Here is a 19,111-nt window from a genome sequence, read left to right as displayed (position 1 = left end):
GTCTCGTCTACGACCATCTTTGGTCTACACGCGCACGTACGCGCGCAAACACATGAATAACGAAAGCTCAGCGCGTCCGTGTCACGGTATGCATCGGTAATCGCGGATTTAATTAATCCGGATTATTAATTGATATTCTAATTACGCGCGGACCGCGCGCGCACGTCCGGTGATCGTGAGCTATCGTGTTACATCGCGCCGCGCAAATGAATCGGTTAGGAAACGATTGGCGAGAGAGAAAAAAAAAAGAGGTTGCAGCAGGAATGGTGGAGAGAGGCCTAATCTAATAGCGCGTGGTTGCCTTTATGTCTCTCCCTTCCCGTTAAATATAATTACGTTTATTGCGGCCGCGTGCGCGCCGATTGGTCGCTCTTATTCCCGCGGCTAATTGGATATCCTCTTAATGGAAATTAATGCTGCGCCGCGCTGCGTGCGACCTCCCTCCCCCGCGTGTACACGTTTTTCCGTCGCGGATCTTGAATGCACAGAGAAAATTCAACGTTTAATTTTCATAATTTCGATACAATAATTTAAAAATTCTCGAGATTTTTTGATTTTGCAAAACAACGAGATCATCGTTTAATGACGTCGATATAAGAATAATATGTATACATAATTTTTTGATATTAAAATATATTGAAGAGTTTTATTAATTAAAATTAAATAGAAAAGAGAATATTTATTTTTTTACGTCAAATGAAAATATTACAAGTTAAGGATTTATATTCGCGCACAGTTCTCTTCGTTTATTACCCGCCTATTTAATTACCTACCACCGCGTGTATATACCGTGCGCGCGTATTCGATTTCAATCAGCGCTTTTTTATCCGAGCGCGCGCTTTACAAATCCGGCCGGTGCCGGCGATTTATAATTGGCGAGGCCGTGCCGTGCCAAACGGCAGCTCGACAACACAAAGTGTGCGGAGTGATTTTTTTCGTCGTGTTCGCTTTTTTCCGGGTAGAGAGAGAGAAAGAGAGAGAGAAGGGGGAGAGAGGAAGCGAGAGAAGGAGAGGCGGATCCGCCTGTAATATGTACACGAGCGAGCCCTCAAATAAAATCTCCAGCTGGATAGTAACCAATCGCTGGCGCGAGAGCTAGTCGCCCCCTAATCCCCCGGGGGCTCGGCGGTCACGCTCGAAACATTATTTTTAATCCCCCGTACAGTCGCGAGAGAGAGAGAGAGAGAGAGACAATCCGTCCCTCGCTATTGCGCGAGACGCGCGCGCGACGGACTAAATAAACCCGGCGATATTATTTTTCAATCGTCGCGCGAGCGTACACATTGCACGAGAGAAAGAGAGAGAAAGAGAGAGTGAGAGAGACCAGACGGATGGGCTTCCCGATTCCACGGCTTTTCCAGCCTGGAAAACACAAAAGCGCGCGCACGCGCTCGCGTTCTCGTTCGTTCATTCGCTCGCGCGCACGAAACGTCCCGTCCGCTCCTCGTCGTCGATCGTCGCCGATCGTCGTCGCGGATAAACGTGGGTGTGGATTACAGGATGAAGAGCGGCGCGTGTTTTGTTAGGACGAAATTGAGCGTGATCTCGCGCGAGGGGACGCCAATTTCCTCGGATATGCGTTTCTCCGTTCGCCCGGCCATATTCCGTCGGCGTAGTTTGCTTTTTTTTCTATTTTTTTTTTTTTTTTTTTTTAGGGGTGATCGTGTCACTGTCATAGCGCGCAGAAATCTTCCAGGGGTAATCGTCGACCGTGACGATACACGGAAAAAGTATAAAAGGACTTGACAATTGTCAATGGAACTGTGTTTTTTTTATTTGAAGGGAAGTAACTGTCATTGTCAGATACTCAGTCTGACGTGTAAAATCCGATATTCAATGGAAACGATTCTCGATTTTCGAGAAGCTATATAACGATATTTCGCGCGTCGCTGGAGATGTTAGAAAAAATTCCCTATCGCAGACACGCGCGTTAATAGATTCGCAGTGAATCAAAAAACGCAAAACAATATTAATCGATAAAATCGATGTTGGAGATCGACTTCGATCTTATATGAACTAACGATCGACCGCTCTTGGAGTTTCTTCAATGGTATGCACACGCGCAAAGTCGACAAAGCGCATCGACAGTGACATGCCGGGGAGCGTGACGAGAAAACCAAGGAATCGCTTATCCCGTCTCTATTCGAGGAGGTGACGAGAGCGAGAGAGAATCGATATATATATATATACTATATATATACGTATACCGACGAGGTGGAGCATCGTTTATGCCGATCGTTCGAATCAGTGTTGTTCGCGATTCGGTTTCTCTTTGAACATCGGTTCACCTTTGAATGTCCCGCCGCGATTTAAGTTGCAAATTTCCGTCGATGCTTTTCTCGGAAAGAATGCGCGTGCGGTAAAGCGAAACGATATATATATAGAATTTCTTTCACGCGCGCGGATATCCATTGCTTCTCTCGATACTATTTTAAACCAGATATCGTTCCAATTTATCGGCGATTTTCCAAGTCGAGGGGACGAAAGGCGATCGAGATTGTTGGCTTCGCTTGCTACGCGTAATTACTCCGAGAATACAATTATTTTTAATTTATTGTAACCACGTGTTCGCGACAAAGTTGCGGAAATTACGCAGCGTAATAAAATTGACTTTAAAGGCGGTTAACAGATTTCCCATCGTCTTCGGAATCCCCATTAAATTTAAACGTCAATTCACGTCGATATATTGTAGGTTTCGCGATCTAAATATCACTTGAAGCGTTGATATCTCTCTCGAATTGGAACGGTAGACGGGTGTGACGACCGATCGAGAGAGAGAGAGAGAGAGAGAGAGAGAGAGAGAGATGTGGTCCATAATTCGTATGAATTAATTGATAAATACTCAGGCGATCGTGAAATACGATCGCGCGCAATTAGGCGAGCGATAAGTCGCCGTGGGGGCACCGCGTCCGCGCAACACATCGCGTCTCTTAAACGCGCAAATTAATGGCACTCTAAATTTCTCCATTTTAATTAGCTATTGTTCGCCTCGATAGGCCGGCGATGTAATGCGCATAAAAATGGGATAAGCGCAATATTGTTAGCGTAATTTTATTCTCATGGGGCGACGATAACGGAGCCCAACCGAGTAACGCGTCGCGAACCTCGCGCGCGCGCGCGGACTCGATTTTAAACGGCCGTCGACAGGATCGATTAAAACCGCGCGGCGATATTGCGCTCTGATAATATTTGTTTGCGCTATCTCGACAGCCGCGCGACGTGAGATCGCAAAATCTCGCGGACGATGTCTCTCTCTCTCTCTTTCTCTCTCTCGAGACTTGGCGCTTTTGAATTGTATCGTCGCGCGTGAACTCGAGGAGTTCGCGCCTTGTATCGTTTATTTCGCGTCGTATCTCGATCGACACGACAAATTAACAAAAGTCAAACGCTCGTCTCGCGACACGATTCCTCCAGATCAAAATAAATAAACTTTGCGTTAAATATTTTTACAAACAGGTTAACAGATCGCACGACAAATTGATATCTCTTGCACAAACTGAGTCGAAATTTTTCGAAATAATACCGATATTGTCGCTCGAATTCCATTTTCTCCGCTTTACTTTGAATGCCGACAAATCGCTCGCGTCCCGTTACTCCTCTCAAAATCGTCGCGACGATAAAAAAAAAGAAGAGATATGTAAAACACCGGTACATATATGCGCGATGTATTATATTCCCGGGGCGATCGCGGGGTCTGCGCGCCGACCGGCGTATTACGCTCGTCGCGGACGGTAATGGCAGAAGTTTTGCATATTATGCAGGCCGCGTACAGATTCTCTATGCATAATGAGGCGTGTCGTCGACGGACTGACAATAAAGCATGCGCTGTCATCCGATATATCTGGCATGATGCGTGCCCTTCTTCTTCTTCTTCTTCTTCTTCTTCTTCTTCTTCGTCTTCTTCTTCCTGGCATCATACCGCGAACGACTTTGCATATGCAAACGCTTTAACGTCAAATAACTTTGCAATTATATTTGATGCGAATATCAATTTTCGCTATATATATATATATATGTATCGAGTAGAAACTTCCTACGAGAGTGCGGCAAAACACTTCGTCATTAGCATATGATTGATCCCTCGTGCTGTGTTTTTATTCATCGCGGGGCAAAAAAATTCACTTTATAGTAGAAAATTGAATGTATGTACGCGCGAGATAACGATCGACTCCTTGCTCTAGTTTCACGGCTTATTTGTTTCCCCCCATGTCGAAAGAACACGAAAGTTCTCGCGCGCGTTCCGTCTTCTGTTCCGTAATAATAAACCGTTTACGATTCCGCGCACACGCGCGCGGAGAAGTTTTACGGCGCGACTCGCCGAGGACGCGCTTCACCGGTAACGTAAGATTGATAATAACAATATATTCTTAGATCGCGTCGGGATAAGATAGAGCGAACCGTAAATTCGTCCCGAGGACGTATCCGCGCATTCGCAATTGCGCACAATTTAAAGATCGGACGCTTAATGAAGCGAGGAGGGAAGTCGATCGCGACGGCGAGCGGGGGATGATCGAGAGCTGTTGTCGGGATTTTTGTCTTCCGTGTCCTCGCTGCACAGATCGAGCGGAACGGACGCTAGCGGTAAACAACAACAACGTCATCGGCTCTGTTTCGGCGCGGATCGCGCGTTATCGCGCGAAGGTGGTTATACGCGTTCGCACTAAAAAGGTTGTTAACGGGACACGTAGCCCACACATGGACGCGGATGCAAATTACTCCGGCACTATACAACGCGACATGCTAATAATGTTGCGCCGACGACACTCGCGCCGTGAAAAATATACGACGCGAGGTGTTCGCGCGGATGCTCGTCCTCTACTCCACTTCGTTCATTAGAAAAATGTTATTTCACTCCCCCGTAACGCGACGGTTCAGTGCGACGAAATTTCATTTACACATAAAAAAAAAGCTTTTATTTTCTCCTTGGAGTTACAGACTTTTGCTTTTTTTTCTTTTTACTTACGTTTGCGTTTAAACTTAACCGAAATTTCAGTTTTTGCACGATAATCGATACGTCGCGCGCAATATTTTCACGTTTAAGCTTTTATATATTTGACAATAGCAAACATCGTTTTCGGAATTCGTTACGGATTTTCCACTTTTACACAAGATAAACGTGAACGGATTATACGGATATCTCCGGGGAGAAAAAAAAGAAGATTCCGCTGATATAGAGCTATGATATGTTCTGCCGCAGTTATAACCCGTTATTGAGCCGTTCGCCGCCGCGGTGGTCGATCCGAACGGATCCGTGAAGCGGCGATTCGATCATTGTTCGCCGATAGCTTTTCGACAAGTCGAAAGAGCGTCCTCGTTCGCGAGGCTCGCCGTTGATAAGGAGCAATTAACGGCAAGATTTACAGACTTGACTCGCGGCCAAACGACGATTATTTTGTAAACTGCCGCGACAAAGTCTGATTTATTGTTGACCTTCTTTCCGCGCCATATGTCGTATGCCTCGTTAATTATCGACGTTAATAATGCCGTCCGCGCGAGCAAATGCGCGCGCGCGCGGACCGAGTAACGATCGTGTGTAACGACCCTTTCCCGCTAGAAGAAGAAAGAGGAGGAGAGGAAGGACACTGTCGGACTTTTGCACATGCGGAAAAATATGACGGTGCTTCGCGCGTCAGACGAAACGCTCGCTCCGCGTTTTATTTATCGGCCATTTCGACGAGCCGTTTAGATTTCACATTTCGAACAACGTCGTCGGGAGCTAATGAAGTGCGCACGGGATACGTCGCGTCGATACAATGTGCGATGAGCAAAAGTAAACTCTCGCGTGTAAATTAACTTAAGAAAAGCATCAAGATGTAAACGCGACAACGCAATAACACTATATACAGCGTGTAATTTCCCTATTGATTTATACCCCCGCTGTGTGTCGATTGTCGCGACAAAGAGAGCGCTCCTCGATTTGGCGTCATTAATCACATGTGTAACGCGCGCTCGTCCCGACCGACACGATCGTCTCGTGACCGATTAATTAATTTGAATTATTACGGATGTCGTTCAATTACGATTGACAATGAGGCGCGTTCGTTCGAATCGTCGAGGACGGGGAGTATCGATGTAATTAATATAATACCCGCCGGTTAGCTGCGCGCGATATTATGAGCGATCGTTAGAGACGGGATCGACGGGAGGCCGTCCGATGAAGTTGATTGGCGTCAATTTTCCGCGATAGCGCAATCGTTCGTGGTAAGTACGTACGTAGCTCTCGCTTGCAACTCGAGCGATACTCTAATGCAGCCGCTCATTAAGCGGCGAGAGAGCGAGAACACGTGTGAAAGAAAACGCGCGCGCGGAGAGCATTCCACGCTCACGTAATTCGCGCGCGCGCGCGCGCGTCACATAATAAAAACCTCTCTTATTTCTCCTCTTATGTGCCATTTAAAGTTTTTCAAATTCTCCGAGATGAAATAGCCGCTTTTCTAACGTAAAAAACGCGCTCCGATGTTGTGTACAATGTATTAATAAAAGATGAAAGTCACCGAGGCGATTAAGAAGCGTCTGTCAAATCGCGCTGACGAACACTTCCGATGGCAAAAATACGTTTGCAACCTCCCGACAACGTGGACAATCGCCGAAAAAATGATCGAGTTAATGGCGAGATTGATGATCCGGGATGAGTCTCAAATAGAGACCGGAGCTTCTTTTCGCCGCGACATGTACGTGTGTGTGTGTGTGTGCGCGCGCGTACGCGCGTGTGTATGTATATAATACACCCGAGCGGGCACAAAATCGCACGATAATTAATCAACCATTTTCATCGGCGAGAGAGGAATATGATAAATCCGCGAAGTCGATTCCGACGATAGGGGCTAGCCGGTCGCGCGTGATTAACGCCGGCGTCGCCGTAATAACGGCGTCGTCGTAATCGATAATAAATTAATAACAACGACAAGTCATCGCGCGGGGATCGCGCGCGCGCGCGCGCGAATATTCTCGCGAAATATACGACGTGCTTTCTCTAATAAATTCACGCGCACGGTAATTAACGTCACGCACGGACATTATTGCGAATACGCATGTCGGAGAAAGCCGCGCCGCGCCGCGGTGTCGTCTTGCGAAAATCGCGTGTATTATGCCCGCGCGATAATTGCGTTTGTGTTAATAAACGGAGAAAACTGTTGTTTGATTTTTAAGAAGGAATCGACGACTTGTGGGAAGATCCCGAACGGTGTTTCAGAGAGAAATCGTAAATTATAAAAGCCCGCCGAAGATTGCGCGCCGTTGTGCGCCTCGAGATATTATATCAATTGTACATACATATATATTATATCGATTGTGGGCGAGATAAGAATCCCGAGAGATAAAGCGCGACGATTACACCGAGGCAAGAGGGAGAGAAGAGGTGTGGAAAAAAAAATTGTTCTCAATTATTTATTTGCTCGAGACCCGCTTTCGACCATGTTCCAATTTGCATCTTTTGTTCGAGACTCGATCTCTCCCCTTGTGTTGCGCCGTGTGTCTTTAATCGCGCAACGCAATTACACTCGCTGTGCAAGCCGTTTAACTGCTAATTGCGGCGCACTAAAACTCGCTCGCGTATGGTCCAGCCGTAAAAACACGTCCTCATCTCGCGCGTAATTCAGCCATTTCGATCGCGAGGCTGATTTACATACATACACACACACACACACACATACACCATTTCTATCGCTCGATCTGAATATGGTAATTGTCCCGTGCAAAATATCGCGAGGATATGCTCGAAATATTAATTTTACACAAAGTATTTGTAAATTAATATTTGCGAAACGTACAAAACGATTTGATATTTGATGCTTTCGCGGTGTGTAGTATTAACATACAAAGATGTTATACTCAGTATCAGGCTGCTCTTTAAACCCTGATGAAGTGAGAGCTGTAATGTTCACGAAACGTCGGTATAAAAATGACACTAACGCGGTTCAAANCCGAAAAAACATCTTTGTATGTTAGTACAAACGATTGTTATCGAGAAAGTTTAGAGATTTTACACTTGGATTTTTTAATTCGATTCTCCGGTCGATCCTCGGAACGCCTCATTTCGAACGATCCTCTCGGCAATGACCGCTGCGGTTATGCAAATCGAGATGATACACCATTAACGATATCCCTCCGGCGCGTCCTTCTCCGCGGAAGCCAATCAGCGTCGCGAGAGGCGCGTAATTAGCAGTTACATTATATATCCTTCGGCTTTCGTGCGCGCTGCTGCACACACGCGCGAGCATATAGCGCGCGCAACATGCGCACAGCACGCGCATACGCACGCAACACACACACACACACACGTCGCTTGTTCTCGCGCTTGTTAAGATTCATAAGGCGAGGCTACACGCGACCCGGTGGCCCTCATTAGAGCTCTAATTGCGTGCGATTATCCCCGCAATTATCCGAGAATACGTTACGAGTCGCGCCGAATCGCGCCGCGGTTTCGCTTCTCGAGAACATCGCGCGTCACATCTCACAAACTCGAGTGAATTATTCAATAACAAGTAGATGCACTTTGTCTTTCTTTAGAATCATAAATTTAAAGAGAAAAATCAAACCAATAAGAGCCAAATGTAAGCGTACGCGTGTTGAAAAAACAAACTTATTGAAATATAATCTCCATCAATTTGCTCGTTTCTTTATTTTTCGATTGTTGCTTTCGAAAGTATTTTAAATTTTCGATTTTTTGACGTTATCTCAGCCAAGACATATTCGCTCGCAAAGAATTTTGCAATTTTAAACGTACGCCACATAAGCACGTACATGTGAAAACGTAACTTTGTGTTGACTGATAATCCGGAAAGTACGTTCTGAGTCAGCGGGAAGGGCTCTATCTCGTCGGAGAATTTGCATGGATATACTCGCGCTTCTTGTCACAACGACGTATCGTCGCGGAGGCGACGCGGTCGGACGTTATAAAGTAACAGTTAATAAACCCGTGGCGTTTCTCTCGATATCTTCGGTGTCTTCGAAGCGCGTTGCGACGGGGAAAGACGATTGTCGAACGCTGGAGGTGTGCGCTAGATGGTGTTGTTCTGCCTGGAAGCGCGAAATTCCAGCCGATGTCTCGTTAACGCGACGCCCACGACGGAGGTTCGCCGGGGAAAGAAACAAAAAAAAAAAAAAAAAAAAAAAAAAAAAAAAAAAAAAAAAAAAAACAAGCCGTAACTAATCTCGCGATCGCGCCTGTGCCTTCTCATGCGTGACGATATTTAACGCGTAAAGTAGACGGAAATTATGCGTTATCGGTCGTTCGCGTAACCGCGTTTCCACGCGGAGAGTAGAACTTCAACGACGACGGGAGAGGGTTGATTGTGTGTGTAATTGCTTATTCACGATCATGTTTCGCGATTCGATAAATACGTGCTTCTATAAATACGGAGTCGTGCTTTGAGAATTAGCAAGCAAAAACGAATCGATTTTTTCGCGGAGTATAAACGAAAGGAAATTTCGCGCGGAGGTCGGTCGAGCAAATGGTTTTTTTTCTTTTTAACGTTGTTTTGACTTATCTTGGTTGTTCGTGTATGCAAAAAGTTTGCGTCGGTATAAACCGACGCGACGGTTTTGTGTCTAAGTTATTTATGTATAACCTTCTTTACATTCCATTTGTTTTTTTCGAATACTTAAACCTTTAAATTGATCGTAACTATGGAAAAGAGCCTCGCATGTATTTCTACAACAAGGTCTGATCAACAATTTTCTTTACACACGTTATATTGTGTAAAAATACGACTTACTGGGAAACCAATTTTCTTTCTTTGTTTATTTGTTAAAAAAAACGTAAGAAATATAATTTCTTATTTTCTGCCGAAAATTATTCTTTATTTAACTGTGATAAATATAGTGCGATAATAAATTTATAAACACGCGTAATTCAAGTTCTTACTATACTTAAAAAAAAAACTCCAAAACGCGGTTTTGCAATTACAAATTCGAATTATTCGTCTTAATGTAAAACTCGAATTTCGCGACGCGGTAACAAAGCAGCAACACACGCGCAAGAAACGTCGCCGTGCTGCAGTTTCCGCGAGAGATGTAGTCGTGGATGTGCGACATACAAGGAGAAAGATCGCGGCGAGAACGAAGACGAGAACACGCGGCAGAAGCTTGTTTGGAGCATCCCGACCGCGGTGATTCAAGATGGCGTCTCTGCGCTCGGTGATTCCCCGGTTTTCTCTGTCTCGCCCTCTCTCTCTCTTCCCCCTCGGTTTAATTCCCGATACCGTCACAACCGCCCCTTGCCATCTCGCGCCCTTTTTTGGTGCGCGTTACGCCCATGGAATACGTAACGCAAGTGCGCGCGACCGCGTCGTGTACACATGTAGGCGCAATATGGAGCGCACTACGTGTGCGATTTTATGTTCGCTTCGCCGATGTGTATTTGTGTATATGTGTGTGTCTGTGCGTGCGTGCACGGAACCGTATCGAGCACCACCGAAAGACACGCGGTCATCCCCTCGGTCACGGATTAGCATATCAATCCCCTCGTTATGCTATCCCTGAGCGCGGTCTCGCTCTCTCCCTTCCTCTCTTTCCCGCTCATGATTCGCGCCATTAAGACTCGAGTACATAGCCATTGTTACCTTCGATCGCCGAGAGAGTTCTATTTCATCCCCCCCCTCCCTCCCTAGTCTATCACGCATATGAGAATCCGGCTATTTTAGTAGTTAAGATAATGGATATTTCTCACGGAATATGTGAGAACTTTTAATTGATTGACAAAAGAGAGAAATGATAGATTTTCTTATCTCTAAATCTCGATAAAGTTTTTACTAGTAACTTCGTAACATTTGTTAGTAACTGAAAATGTTTCGCGCGCGCGCGCGTGTGTGTTTGTTCAGTGTTGCGTAAATACATGCAAAGAGATTATTTTGCGAAACGTTTTTTAAACGTTGGGCGCTTTCGTGTGTTTTGCCGGCGAAGTGTCAAGCGCGCATTGCCGCGCGATTACGGTAATTGCTTTTTTTTATGAATCAAGAATGTATCGCGCGCGGATCGTACAGCGTAGCGTACAAAGTGCAAATGAGATTACCACGCTGCGAAACGAATGGAGAAAACAATAACGATCGCCGCGTCACGCGAATAAACATCTGCGGGCGAGATTGCGAGACGCGTTCTTCTCACGGCACAATCTCCGCAAGAAGTCGCAATCCTGTTTAACAGAAACGTCCCGAGAATGTAAATGTCAAATCACGCCAACGGCTTTTTGTTAATTCTTGCTATGGATATCTGTGCGTCTCAATTTTCTGCGACGGAAAATACACGCGGCTGCGAATCGAATTAATTTAATTTTATCTTCAAATTCTATGTTGATCAATAAAATTATTTTTGTTTAATCTTGTTAAATGAAAAATCGTTTCTTTAACAAAACAATTTGGTTTGAAAGGCATTTCTCCATTTCGAAATGGCACAAATTATCTAATTATCGAATGTCGCGAGACATTTTGGATTAAAAATCGTATTAAATCGATTAACGTCGAGCTTTAGTTTTACGACACGTGTAACATTTCGAGTGGCTCGTGCTAAAGCTGCTCGTTTTCTGCTTACCTGCGTTTCCGTCAAGGACAACGCCTGCGCTAGTTGCTTCCTTTCCGCCCCGACGACGTAGTGATTTTTCTCAAAAGCGTGCTCCAACTTCAGCAGTTGGCTCGGGCTAAAAGCGGTCCTTATTCTCTTCGGTTTTCTGAATGGTTGAAGCAGGAAGCCGGGTATGTCCGGACCTGGCACAAGGAGAAACAATTTTTCTACATACTTTTACACAAATTGCATTTTCAAAATTTAATCTAATTACTTTCAACTAAACAACTCAGAGTTTGGTTCGAGCCTCCGATAGTCATCGCGGATGATGAAAATTCTCTTGTAGAAAATTTAAAACAAACGTGCGAGATAATAAAGGCTCATAAAGTAAAATTATCGTTGAATAACTGATATACGAGATGTGTATCATTAAAGAGGAGAAAAAATGATGAATCTAAATAATGAGTTAGCGATATGAATCGACGACGCGGTAAAAATAAGCGTAATTCATCGCCGACAAATTAACGCGATAATTAAATTACAACACGAGGAGCTTATTGCAGCCCGCATACAATGTTTTTTTCCTATATAGTCAGACAATCAGTTGTTAGCACAACTGCGGATGGGGAAAGGGGGACGAAACTAAAAGTCCGACGATTTATTAACAATTAATTAATTGTTAATCACGCGGCATGTTGCGTCCCCGTTGGATAGCGCCCGTATTACCAAGCCTACACGGCACGTGGTTCCTTGTCTCTTGGAAATAAATAATCGACACGCAAACTCGCGCGCGCAAATTCGTTCGCGAACTACTTGTGCTTACACGGCAGTTGTGCGTGTGTCGGCGAAAAAAAAACCAACAAAGAGAGAAACATTTTCTCGAGGGAAGGTGTACCGAGCCTCGAGAAACTCGGGGTCAGGTAATTGAGTATTCTACCACGAAAGAGCCATGTCGATCGACCGATAGCCGCGTCTGCCGGAAGTCCACCCGAGATGCCTTAGCGGAAAGCTCGGGGACAATAAATCGCCGCCGCGTCGCGCCCCTCCCGCACACGGCGTTTCCATTCCGACGCGTGACTATACACCTCCTTCCTCTATACTCGCTTATAGCGTGTTTAATTCAATTCCTAGCAATCGGAAACGTAAACCTTCAAGAGAGAGAGAGGGAGAGAGAGAGAAAGGAGAGGGGGGAAGAGAGGCACATACATACGTCCGGAAATAAAATCGATACATCGAAAATAAATCCATTCGCTCGGTTGAAAAAAAAAAAAAAAAAGATGCGTGTAAATGTAAAAAATGCTTTGATGCATTTTGTGGAAATTTTTTTCGCATAAACCCCGTATGTTAAATTTTTCAAATTAACGTTAATTGACAACCAGCAATTTTGAGAACGCGAAAGCAACAATGAAAAAACTTTGCGAGGTGAGGTAAAATTCCGTACATTCTTTCTCTTTTTTTTTCGTCGTACGACGATCCCTCTCGACATCAATTAGCATCTACATGTGCTCGCGGTGTTATTATTCATTGCGGTTTCTAAATTACACCGTCAGCGCGCAAAGTGATCTAAATAAGTCACGCTCAGTAGGTTACATCTAACGCTAACCGGTATATAACGCATACACACACACACGCGCGACCGGCGCAACGGTGAATCGTATCATTTGCATTGCGAAAAATTTATCCGCTAGGATTCTCGCCGCGGCTGACAAGTTAATAGCCCGAACACACAGTCCGGCGCGAATATATATCCTATATCCTCTGGTCATCTGGTGCGTTTCCCATATTTTTGTTGAACGCGAACTCTCAATTACAGCGCGTTGCACACACGAAGAGCCGTGAGCTGACAAAGTAATCGAGAAGTGGGTTAAACGATCGCATCGGACCGATAGTATCGTCGATCGGAGCGATAAATCATTTTATTTAATGCTGTCGATACACGGGCGTACCTATAATTTCGGTGTAAACGGGCGAAGGGATACACCTTCATATCTCTCTAAGTAGATAGTATAGTTGACAACTTGTACTTGATCTCATTTGCATCGCGAAAGAATATCTTGCCGGCTTATCCGCCGGTATATCTTCGCGTGGTCGACGTTACCACAAGCGTGTCGTTCGTTTTGAAAGATCTATCGCAGCGAGTATATAATGCGTGCTGATAGAACTAGTTTGCTTAAGTAAGTAAAAAGCTTTAAAAGAAAATGTTTCAAATATAATCTCTTAGTCACCATTTTTTGCCGTTGTCACTTCAGACGCTGAAAGATCGCCTTGATAACGAGCGCCACGTTGTGTACGTGTACACAAACGTGTGGGTTACCCAAGTGGGATGCACGTACGCGAGCGCATTCTTGTGAATCACGCGGCTGCGCGGCGCGAAGGTTGAATCCTTGACGGGATCGGAAAGCGCCTCGCGTGCGAATAGACACATTAATCAGCGCTATCCCGAGGTGGCGAAAACCTAAGCCGCCTATTCACGTGATCCGCGTGTAATCCGATATAATTCACGTAATTCGCCGTATGACCCGGTTGAACGAATTTACGAAAATGTGCAACACATCGAAGTCGCGGTAGAGAAGGTTTCGATTTTATTATCGCAATTTTATTCATCATTTCGTTCAATTGCATTTATATTTCTCTCTCTCGTCACAATTTATTCACACGACATTTAAACACTTTAAAACGTAAATTGATCTATCGATCGAAACGATAATTCGTTCCTTTCTTTATTGTTTTCGCACAACAAAGCGTCGTTCGGGGATCTGACGCAAATTTGTATCGAATTACACGAGCGGTCGATTCTCCGCTAAGGTATTACACACGCGGTGGGCGCTAATTACAGCGACGGAATAAAGGATCATTAGCGGCGCGCCCGTGCGTGAAGCGCGATCGCTATTTATGTGGGTAATGAATAGTAAATGCGATGACTCTTACACACCGCGCGGACACTCGTCGTGTCCGTACCGCCGCGATTTTCAATGCGCGACACACACTGCTTGCCCGCCCGCCCGCCCGCTCGCTTGCGCGCGACTACACGATTCGCACAAACTGTGTGTATGAAGTAACAATCGCGTTTCGCCAATAATTAATCAGTTAGCACGGACGATTGGAATTAAATGCGCGCGTTTAACGACGCGAGAAAAGTGCGAAACAATAATATGCAAGCAATAAATATAAGCGCGCGCGCTTTTGTAACTCGCAGTTGATAACGCAACGGAAATTTATATACGAACGAAGCGCGTATCGTAACGATTGGTTTCGTAACAAATATATATTATAAGAAAGAACGGCGGTATGTGGTTTTTTTAATCATTACGTTTTAATTGCGAGTATATTACGAGTATTTCATGCAATCTCGTGTTTTCTCAATTAATTTTTCAACCTCTCTTCTAGTTTTCTTGTTCTCTTTCTCTTTTTTTTTTTTTTTTTTTTTTTTTTTTTTTTTTTTTTTTTTTTTTTTAATTCTAATCCTGTAAATCCTGACATCTATGTCCGACGCGATTTATTATTAGTTAAGACGTTGCAAAAATCTGTAAAAATTCATGAGGTTTTATTCAACATTTTTTAATTAAAGAAATAACATTAATTAGTTTCGATATTTTCGTTTCTTTAAAAAAATATACCAAAAGATATCTCAAAAATCGCTCGGATGACAACTTTGGAAGATTACAGGATTAGGGTTAAGTAAAAGTTCAAGTAGAACAATTAAATTGCAACCGCGAGATATATTCGTTCGTGCGATCTTCGAAAATACAGCTGCGAGAGATCGATCTGCGATTTTTGTCGCGGCGATATCGCGATGAACGAATTTGTGTTTCACGGATATATATAATATATAAATATATAATTGGGGCATAGTTTTCGTCGTTAACGATTCCCAAGAAGCTTCTTAGACGCATATATAGCCTAGAGCGCGAGCCGCGCTCTTCGGCGCTTCTTCTACCACATCCTTTTACCGAGAAGAAGAAACGCAGGAAGGAGACGTAGAGAAGAAACGACGACAACAACGACGACATAGCGCGGAGGACGAAGATGCGAAGTCGGACGGCCTGTAATTACCGGGAAGCTTGTGCTGCGGCTTTCGCAGCTGAGACGCCCAGAGCGACTCGAAATTACTCAAAAATAAGACCAAATGGTAAACGTATCAAATTATATCCCCCTCTCCGCACGTTTCCTCCGCGCGTCGGAGCTTTCCCCTGGGCCTTCTCTCGCTCGCACGTTACATACATACTTTGTCAGATCGGCCTCTCGTTTTTCCTCTATCTCCCGCGTACTTCGCCGTCACACAAAAGCCGCTCTTGCCACTAATGCGTTTTTAATTGTCGTTAAGCGTGCGTCGACGATCGCACGCGAAACACGGGTGAAAATGCAAATAAGGACGCACGGGATGCGCGTCCTCGAGATGTTAAAATATACCGTTGCCGAGAGAACGCGATTTTTTATAATAAATTCCCGAACAAATTAAAAGTTTGAGCGCGCTTTGAATTAAATTTGAGAGAAAAAAAAATGATAAATGTTTGAATGAGAAAAATTTTCATTCGTATACGCGCAATAATTTTAGTCGTAAAACAATTTTGACATTTTTCTCTTCTTACACGTATCGTGATAAGTCAATCTATATTGACGTGGAATCACAACGCTTTACTGATTATTATTCTCGACTTTTATATTTCCGTCGTAATTTCGCGGGGCAATATAAGTTCGTCGTTCAACTTTTTCACGAGCTAATTTCGTCGCGTATAACATCTCAAGTAATTAATCGCGGAGTTATTAATTATTCGAGAACAGCCTATTTAATTTCGTTTGCTCTCAGATAATTTCGAATGGCCTATAAATATGATGAATCGTGAATCGGAGAAGAGTTAATTTTATGACGATAGAGATTAATTAAAAGCGGTACAATCAATATGTGTGTATTATTAATTAATTCGTGGCGGATATGTATATATATTTTGCTTTGCACTTTGAAACTGTGATAAAGTTTTGTTTGTCTCTCGATGTGTGCGTGTATATTGGCAATAAAAGTAATATAAACAACACTTAGAGGCAACATAGATATAATTATTGCGCAACGACCAACACATACACACACGCACACATGTATCTCTCTCTTAATAGTCTTATGCAAAAGTGACTAATCGCTTAATATCGTGACAAGATAGATAACATTCTACGGTTCCGTCACATATCTACCATTAAGTAATTTCATCATAATAACCGGGTGGAGACTTTAAATATCCTTGTCGCAATGTCCTGAGAGATGCATAAATGCACTTAAGATATATGTGAGGTATGTAAGCAAAAAGTTAATATATAAAATATTCGACTCGCGCGCGCACACACACACGTAGCAATCGCAAAACCTTTACCTTCCGGTGCCGCGACGCCGTTTAATGATTTTAATAGCTCGCGATCGATTAGGCGGCGACGCCGGCCCTTTGATTTCGCTACCGGTGATTTGCGAACGTAGAATAGAAACGACGCGAGAAAATTCCATTTCCACCCGCGACAAAAGGGGTGATTGGCACGTCGCAGTCGTAAAGTCTGCCTCGATGCAAAACTGCCGCGACCGGTTTTACGAGAGCGACTATTTAAAGCATAATCGAATTCGCTAATGGCGATTATTAGCGCGCCCACATGCGCGCGCGTGCACGTGAGAATTTCGCGGTGGATCGATGTAATAACGAGATATACGGCTCTCGGTTTGTCGTTAAATGCGCGTAGGCAAAAAAAAAAATACATATGTCGCATATTTTATCGCGATCTATATAAAAAAGCAAAAAAAAAAAAATAAATAAAGAAGAGATTGCTCAAAATCACGCGAGATAACGGTGAAATTTGATACAATTTTTTAAACTTTATGTAAATAATTATATTATCTAAGCTATTAAGACACATCTATGTCGAAATCAGTTGAAGAATTTTTCATCGATCAATCGATAAACTCGATTGAAAGAGAAAAAATCCTTAAGGTGGTGAGCGGATTCGAACTCGAGACCTTCGGGGTTCGCACAGCCCCTGCACTCACAATCAGGCCGCAAGACCACTGGGCCGATCCAACGACACCTCATGTTGTAACGCAACGAGCTTATATTCCATATTCACGAACGTGTTGCGAATTGTCATGTTACTCGCATGTATATAAACCACCAAGCGATATATCTTGTGGACCGTGTGCGCGGTTACGCAGATATCGGCGCGATATAATGCGAAATATACTATCAACTACTCGCCTGTAAAACCGTAAAATGCGTAGGCGAACCCATTTGAAATGTAAATAGCACTCATAACTTCCTGGGTATCGAGATGCAACAAAGGCGTAAATTATAATGTATCCGTGTGTAATTTACAAGCAAGTATTGCTGCGACCCTCGCTCGGTGATCAATCGCGCGCAATTATTAATTAATCCAACACGTTTTTTTTCCTCACACCCTTCGTCGTCCGAGCGCCAAAAAGCAGCCTTTAGAATTTTAATTAAAATGATATTAATCTCACGAAATGTTCGCGCGAATCCCCGCCGACGGTATTGCGGACGACAAACAAGGCAAAACATGGAACTTTATTAACCTTCTTAAAGATTTGTTATTACGATAATATATATACAGTTATAATATAGACAGTTTATTTTCCTCTATCTCAGTTTATTTTCCTATCATTAATATAATGTATGTGTCAATATATATAATATGTAAAATGCAAATTTCAGAATGTGATTTATGAAAATGATTTCAAAGCGATTCTAATATTATAAATATCATGGTTTAACGCCGCTTTTTTCTAGACTTATTTGCATAATCAAAACCAGTCTTTAAAACATTCAAGGCGAAATAATCCAAAAATAGTCTCACAGTTTCCAAAATACTTTTCGTAATATATTTAGAAAAAATTAATTAAATCAGAGGAATGTACATAATTTTGTTTTGTTTCGAAAATAGTGATTTGGATTATGAAAAGGTTAAAGGCGCGGACACGGATTAGAGAATTTCACACTCGGTTGGTCGATCAAAACCGGCTCCGCGGTTCCGCATATATGCGCGCTATACAGCGTCGATATAAGTGAATGATTGTTGTTTAATTACACGTCAGAGACCTCGAGTGTTGTGCGCGTTCGTTCCGATACCGGATATCGGCAATTTCTCTCTCTCAGCGGCGTAGAGGAATCGCGAAAGGCGCGCGCAATTAACAGCGTAATTCGCGCGCGGCCGAGACGAGTGTTGACAATGGTATCGCGTTTCCGCGACGAGAGAACCTAACCGTTGGTTAAGGATCGTTAGCAGAAACAGCTCTTACGTCCGCGGGAGAAATCACGGGATCGGGAGAGTCGCAGAAATGTGTTATTATTTAACACTCAGACGCTCACTTGCGCGGGTACATCGTGTCGCTTGTATCAGTCTTGCGTTCGTGATAATGTTCAATTAAGCTCCGCGCGGTAGCAAATGAAAATGATCCCGAGTGTTTTACAAACGAGTAAAAGATTTAATGGAGAAAACGCTGAAAGAATCTTTACCTTTATCTCACACAACTTTACTTTTATTGCTATGAGTGTATAATATGGATGTTATATGTTTTTATTTTCTATAATAAAATAATATATTTAATAAGTAGAAAAATAATAAAATA

The 19,111-nt window shown here is 43.6% G+C and overlaps 1 protein-coding gene across 1 annotated transcript in view; it reads right to left on the bottom strand.

Annotated features, from left to right (window-relative positions):
* Positions 1–19,111, bottom strand: part of LOC109857125 (homeotic protein empty spiracles-like) — a 32,871-nt gene that overhangs the window by 6,114 nt on the left and 7,646 nt on the right. Inside the window, exon 2 of the mRNA XM_020433137.1 lies at positions 11,527–11,699. Coding sequence (XP_020288726.1) covers positions 11,527–11,699 — 173 coding nt within the window. The remainder of the gene's footprint in view (positions 1–11,526; positions 11,700–19,111) is intronic.

This window comes from Pseudomyrmex gracilis, unplaced genomic scaffold (genome assembly GCF_002006095.1).
Source record: "Pseudomyrmex gracilis isolate BER0280 unplaced genomic scaffold, ASM200609v1 scaffold_144, whole genome shotgun sequence".
In the NCBI taxonomy this organism is placed as follows: Eukaryota; Metazoa; Arthropoda; class Insecta; order Hymenoptera; family Formicidae; genus Pseudomyrmex; species Pseudomyrmex gracilis.
The sequence above is the reverse complement of the archived record's forward strand: the minus strand, read 5'-3'. Positions and strand labels throughout refer to the sequence as shown.